At 36.7% G+C, this 7,326-nt stretch overlaps 1 protein-coding gene across 1 annotated transcript in view; it reads right to left on the bottom strand.

The window, feature by feature from the left end:
• LOC107670242 (pleckstrin homology domain-containing family G member 3-like) overlaps positions 1 to 7,326 on the bottom strand; it is a 71,142-nt gene that overhangs the window by 44,832 nt on the left and 18,984 nt on the right. The window contains exon 2 of the mRNA XM_016462779.1: positions 1,913 to 2,370. Coding sequence (XP_016318265.1) covers positions 1,913 to 2,370 — 458 coding nt within the window. The remainder of the gene's footprint in view (positions 1 to 1,912; positions 2,371 to 7,326) is intronic.

Genomic DNA, 7,326 nt, shown 5'->3' with positions numbered 1-7,326 from the left:
ACACTTTTGAAATGTTTTACTTTACATGTAATGAATCTAGAATATATGAAAGTTGCACTTTTTGAAATAAGTAAAAAAAAACTTTTCATTTTTTGAAACTTTTTCACGATATTCTAATTTTTTTAGATGTACCTGTACAAGAAGGCTCTTGCATTTACATACTTATCTACATTGTGAGAAAATCCTTCCTTATAATCACAGTTGGTTTTATTAAATCACAAGCTAGAAATACTAATAATTGGTGAGAACTAAGGTGCACTATTCATCAGATCAAACTATTTGTGTGATTACTAGTGTTGTTTTTGGCGGCCTGTTTTAATTTTATTTTTAGTCTAGTCTTTGTGTGAAGCTGTCATTTTAGTTTTTATTAGTTTTAGTCACGTTCATACTCTTTTTAGTCTAGTCAAGTTTTAGTCAACTAAAAGTCTGAGCATTTTAGTCTTATTTTAGTCAGAATTATCCATGACTATTTTCGTCTAGTTTTGATACTGGATTTTTGACTTTCATGAGCTGTAAGCTCTAATCATCAAAATTAAAACAAAAACACTTTTGAAATGTTTTACTTTACATGTAATGAATCTAGAATATATGAAAGTTGCACTTTTTGAAATAAGTAAAAACATTTTTTTTAGATGCACCTGTACAAGAAGGCTCTTGCATCTACATACTTATCTACATTTTGAGAAAATCCTTCCTTATAATCACAGTTGGTTTTATTAAATCACGAGCTAGAAATACTAATAATTGGTGAGAACTAAGGTGCACTATTCATCAGATCAAACTATTTGTGTGATTACTAGTGTTGTTTTTGGCGGCCTGTTTTAATTTTATTTTTAGTCTAGTCTTTGTGTGAAGCTGTCATTTTAGTTTTTATTAGTTTTAGTCACGTTCATACTCTTTTTAGTCTAGTCAAGTTTTAGTCAACTAAAAGTCTGAGCATTTTAGTCTTATTTTAGTCAGAATTATCCATGACTATTTTCGTCTAGTTTCCAACCTTTCTTTAGTCGCGGCACCCTTTGGAAATTTTAACAAATTTGTGGCACCCTACAAAATTTATTTTGTCATAATATTTGAATTTCTAACTTCGATGTGCTAATTTGAAAAGTATAGATATTCGGTACAACAGGGAAGAACTGCAGAATATAATGTCATACAGATATTTTTAATATAGGTGCACGATTCATCAGATCAAACTACTTGTGTGATTACAAGCTGCAATGCAGATCAAGGCAGCAGTAATGTGCATGTCCACTGACAGAGCAAGCGGAGGTGAGCAGGCATTACTTTACATGTAATGAATCTAGAATATATGAAAGTTGCACTTTTTGAAATAAGTAAAAAATAATTTTTTTTAGATGCACCTGTACAAGAAGGCTCTTGCATCTACATACTTATCTACATTGTGAGAAAATCCTTCCTTATAATCACAGTTGGTTTTATTAAATCACGAGCTAGAAATACTAATAATTGGTGAGAACTAAGGTGCACTATTCATCAGATCAAACTATTTGTGTGATTACAAGCTGCAATGCAGATCAAGGCAGCAGTAATGTGCATGTCCACTGACAGAGGTGAGCAGGCATTACCAATAATGTCTCTATGGGAGCCGAATAAATGTTTGAGTAGAGCAAGCTGTGACAATGATAAAACTGTTTAGAAATACTCAACTAAAGGAGATTAACTAGGAAACTAAAAAAATGGGAGTGATCGGATGCATGTTTACAAAAATTACAGCCTGTCAGATAACTTACACTTTAAGGGACCAAAACTTTAAAACCAAGGTACCGAACCATCATTTTTGTGTACTGTTATATCCCTAGCATATATTGTAATTAATAGCATTTTTGCAAATTTTATTTGATTGACAGTTGAATATAACCATTTGTTTAGAAAGATTAAGACTAATGCTGACCTCTACGATACTCCGCAGATCTCTCACATACATCCGCTCCGTCTCAATGATCTCCATGACCACACGGTCCAGGTAGGTGAGTTCAGGGTTGGGTGCCATGGTGCTGGCAGCAAATGGAGAGAAACTGTTGGAAACGGAGGAGCTGTTGTTGCTGTTGTTAACAGTGTTGCTACTATTTTGTTGGAGGAATAGGGTGGTTGCTTGGGTAAGACTAGTGCCCTGAGTCTCATCCGGATCAGCAGCCGTTAATTCCAGATCCACGTTGTCCTCAATAGGCACACCAGCAGATGGGATACCTGACAGGAGAACGTCTTCCCGAGAGGAACCAGACCCGGATGAGATGCTGGAGACCACGCTTACGGGCCTCTGGACTTCTGTGAAGTCAGAACAATCAGACAGTGTAGCAGTAGAGGCCCGGTCATTACTGCCAACAGAGGCGGTGGACAACCGAGGTGATTCTAAAGTAGAAATGGCAAAAAAAGAAAAGAAAGAGAGAGTGATTTATCTTCACATCATAGACAATCACAAGGCATTTTTCACACTGAAATGGCTATCCTTATAATCCTATGACAGCACTGATATTCCTTATCATCCAATAAGTCAAAAGTAGGATTCTACAAGAATGCAGCAATTTTCAGATTTTGAGTTTATTTGTGAACTGATGTTCAGCTATTGTTTTTAACAGACAATTTCTTTTAGGCTCATCCAGTCATCAAAGCTTGATAATACCGCAGGTGTCACAGAAACGGAAATGTACCTTCCACCAAGCTGAGTGCACGCAAAATTAGAATCAATAAGTGAGACACTTTTTAAAGTCATTTAGTTTGACTGGACATGACAGAAAGTGGTGATATCTACATAGGTGAGTTTCTATTTTTTAATTAGTATGTTCATTTATACCAATTAGATTCATTCATAGATTGTTTTGTGGATGCAGTATGCTAACAAACATGGGAAGCAGGACTTATTGAATTAAAAAAGCATAATAGGCCAATCATAGTGTGATGGAGGCATTGCCTTCTCTCACATAACTTTTTCCCATTTATTCTCAACTTTAGCATATCCACATCACGCATTAGGGGGTCTAGTAAAACATTTCAAACACACTTTAACCTCATATTTCATAATATTTGCTGTGTTTTATTTTTGTACTATTGATTATTTTCTCCTAAAATTTTTCAGGAGACACTGCCTCCCTTGCCTACATGGAGAACGAGCCCCTGAAGCATATTTTTCAATCAAAAAAAAAATGTTTTTTGGTCACACCACCATCCCTAATCCCTGTTTTACACATGCTCCACTTGCAGTGCATATGCGGTGCATATTTTTTTCTGTGCCCATGTCAACAAGTTAGTGCATTCACACTGCACATGGATGCGGTCCGGCAATGCGTTCCAGGAGTGGTGCATATGCAGCAGTGCAGTGATCGTTTCCACACTGAGTGTTTTTGATGTGCTGCACACGCTGAATTAAAGGGCCATTGTTCATGGTAAAAATTAACATGGACTGACATGAAAATGTAGTAATCACACTGTAAATGCTTCTAATTAAAGCCTACTGTATTTCACAGTCAACAACACTTGGCATTTTGGCTAGGTTTAAAGACGGGAAATGTGCACTTTTAGATAAATGAGGTGACACAATGGATGGCACTCGTAAAGGTAGAAAAACAAAACTCTTTATGACCCGCAGGATTGCTTGTAATAAAGATTTAATTGCAAAAGAAAAGTCACGAGAGTCAACTTTTTAAGAAAGATTGTATTAAAAAGTGTACTGTGAATCACAAAGCTGAAAAGCATTTTCAGTAACAAAATGTGGATTTGGAATTTAAATAATGGATAAAGTTTGCGTTTGTGGTATACAGCTCCAGATCATTAGCAGACTGCAAACGCGTCTTATGTGAAAGCACAATGAGCCCGTGCTGCTACTGCACCACATACATACTACACATGGACTGCATACAGAGCACTCCAAACAGAGTATGTGTGAAACAGGCGTAATCCCTAGAAATTATTAGCAAGAAAGAAGTGCATTTACAATTAGAATGTCTTTATTGTCATTGTACAGGTGTACAATGAACATTTTTAATCAGGATTTAAAACAGAAACAGCAGTTTAATGCATTCCATCTGATAAAGTAATAAATAATGCAAAGCATATTAACGTAGACTTTGACCGGCCAGAGAATAGCCTCACAATCACATTGATCAGAACTGAACCTAACAAAAGGACAATATTGCAAGAACGGAAAGGAATACTGCAAGAAAGGAAACTGGTCATTACAGCATATGTCTACTAGAGGAAGACCACCTTCTGAATGAAAATATAACAACAATAATATTAGCTAATGGTGTATTTGCTTTAATATAACCTTGATTTATTATAAAGAACATTTTCAACAGGTACCTCATTTGCCCTGAGGAACCGTGATATGAAGAGTTTCTCATTAAATTATAATATTTACAGCTATGTTTTTAAAAGCACTTTCTTAAGGTCCAAATTAAGATTTATTAAAAACTGTCAAAAGACAGACAATCAATAAACACATACTTGCTCAGAGTCAGCGTCTCCCGTCTACCTTTCAGCTTATAAAAGTGAACTCGAGGTCAGCAGTAGGACAGAGGGAGGAAACTCATTTTTCTCCCTTCATTTCCATACGAGCATTTTGAAAGTAAACACTTTCAAACAGCACTGACGTCTCCTGCCAGCCCATCCCATTTATGCCTGGTTCTGGACTTTCACCTCTATATCTTCAAACCGTTGCTGGTTGCTCAATGACATCATGTGTTAAAAATAAACAATGCTACAAAGTCATAAAAAGTAATATGTCTTTCATTTTTAATCCACATTTTCTAAGCCAAACTCTTTACATAAAATAAATGTTCTACTGTTTAAGACTAATATTTTTGTAGTGCCTTGACTGGATGTTCAGTTCTTCTATGATAATTTGCCTATAGGCCAAACTCAAGTGAATGCTAATGTACAAAAAGAGTATACTTTGGGCTTTAGAGAGCTTAGCTTTCGTCAGCCAATCAGATTCAAGCATTCAACGGCCCCGTAGTATAAGTTGAGATAAATGTTCTAAATGTACTTATTGTCCTAAGTATATTGCAAATATTACAAAAAGTATTGATAAGAAGTAATTTAATTTATACTACGGAGCCATTGAATGCTTGAATCTGATTGGCTGACGAACGTTCGAAGGTGTGCAATTATTTTCAGGGAAACGCATGGCGAACGTAGTTCCAGGCAGCTCTCTTGACCGCATTACAGTTCCATATCACTTCGCCAAATGATTTCAGTTATTTCAAAGGTCCTTACAGTCTACAACAGCAAAAGAACCAAAACCCACAACGACACGGGCCAAACAAATAAATATAGTAAACAATAGGATAAAAACGACAGATCATTTCCATGTTTTTGCCACAAAATTACATTTTATTATGTACGGAAAGCACATATCCTATCTCTCCCTCACAGACGCACATACAGTTTGCACACACGTTAACATATGCGCTAATGTTGTTAGCGCTACTCTGACAGTAGTAAGATAACTGTTAAGTTAACAACATGACTACATGACGGAGCAGTCCCAGCGATAAAAGATCCCGGACATGACTAGGAACTCCTGCAAAACTGCATCAAATGCCTGTGTTTTGTTGCCAATCGGCCCGTAAGTGTCTTCTGCTCCACCCACGGCTCGCCTCGATCCCAGACCAATACAATTAGTGTGCCTCCTCTATTTTAAAACCCACGAGCCGCCACTGTTCCGGGGGTAAAATACACGTAAAATACACGTTTTTGGTAGGGTTTCTCTGATAAAATTTGAGACTTGGCAACACTGTCCAGGAGTTCGGCTGTTTTCGGAGAGAATCGTAAAGCTGTATCTTTCTTTTATAAATCTGATAACACTGAAGACTTTTCGGAGATGTGAATGATGAAATACGAGTACATTTGGGACATGTGTACAGTTGAAACACCTTAAATAACTTGCGTGCAAAGGAACCCTGAGCCGTGATTTTTGCTCCACACGTCGATTTAATGTTAATAAAATTCACAATTCATTTCAGTTCATGTCTCAGAATGTGTATTTTTTGTTTGTAATTTCACAGTTGTAATAAAATAACGTGAAAGCACCGCTTTTCTATCGCGAATGTGCCGAATCTGCTGATGTAATTATAACCGCAAATGATAGAGAAGGGTAGGGGGAGACTGGGGGAGTGCTGAGCTCTCGTGCCTCCGTTGGTAACAAAAATTAGCCAATCAGCATCGAGTGTTCACTTCATGTTATTGGGGTCGCTTCAACCCGCGGACATGAAAAACAACTCGCGGCAACAGTATTAAAGTAGCCCAATTCCACGGGAAAAACCGCAGACTTGGCAACACTGTCCAGGAGTTCGGCTGTTTTCGGAGAGAATCGTAAAGCTGTATCTTTCTTTTATAAATCTGATAACACTGAAGACTTTTCGGAGATGTGAATGATGAAATACGAGTACATTTGGGACATGTGTACAGTTGAAACACCTTAAATAACTTGCGTGCAAAGGAACCCTGAGCCGTGATTTTTGCTCCACACGTGCGTATTAGCATTCTCTTTGATCATGGAAAATTTGAAAGGTGTGCGTCTTTCCACTCCAAAGATATCGGCAAAAGTTTTTTTTTCCAAGGTAAGATTTTCATTTCACCATGTCCCTTCCACAATGAATAGCTTATTATCCTTTTATGACTCTTAAATTTCACGTATATCATTAGTAACTTTACTCTGTGCTCGAAAAATAGACATATTTTATGATATTGTGCCATGCAAAGTCTTTGCATAATCTAGAGAAACATGCGAGTATGTCATTGGGGTACGGTTGAGACACAGTGTATCAACTGTACCCGCACTTCACTAGTACTGACTAGAATGGCGTTATTTTTAAAAGTGTTTCTGCAGTTACACATAATATTATTCACATTTCCTATTTCTATTATTGCCCCTGGAAAGAAAATGAATAGCTTATTATCCTTTTATGATTGTTAAACTTAACGTATATCATTGCAAACATTACTCTGTGCTCTAAAAATAGACATATTTTAAGACATCGTGCAATGCAAGGTCTTTCATAATGTAGAGAAACGTGCGAGTATGTCACGCAGTGTCTCAACTATACCCGGAGTGGTGTCCCATTGCGTCACATGCTGTTTCGTTGTACAGTGTTATGATAATAGGTTAAAAGTCACATTTACACACATGCTACGCAAATTATGTTTAAAAAATATATATTTGTGATATGATAACTAAGCGAATATTTAATTACTTAATACTGATTTCTCACTAGAAATAACTTCAGACACCATCTTTATTTTGCTCAACCATCACAGGAACACACAGGATTGTGGGTATCAAGGCAGCGAAGGATACATCTATTGTGC

Source organism: Sinocyclocheilus anshuiensis, unplaced genomic scaffold (genome assembly GCF_001515605.1).
Source record: "Sinocyclocheilus anshuiensis isolate Anshui unplaced genomic scaffold, SAMN03320099.WGS_v1.1 scaffold937, whole genome shotgun sequence".
In the NCBI taxonomy this organism is placed as follows: domain Eukaryota; kingdom Metazoa; phylum Chordata; class Actinopteri; order Cypriniformes; family Cyprinidae; genus Sinocyclocheilus; species Sinocyclocheilus anshuiensis.
Note: the sequence above shows the minus strand (reverse complement) of the source record. Positions and strands in the feature narration are given on the sequence as shown.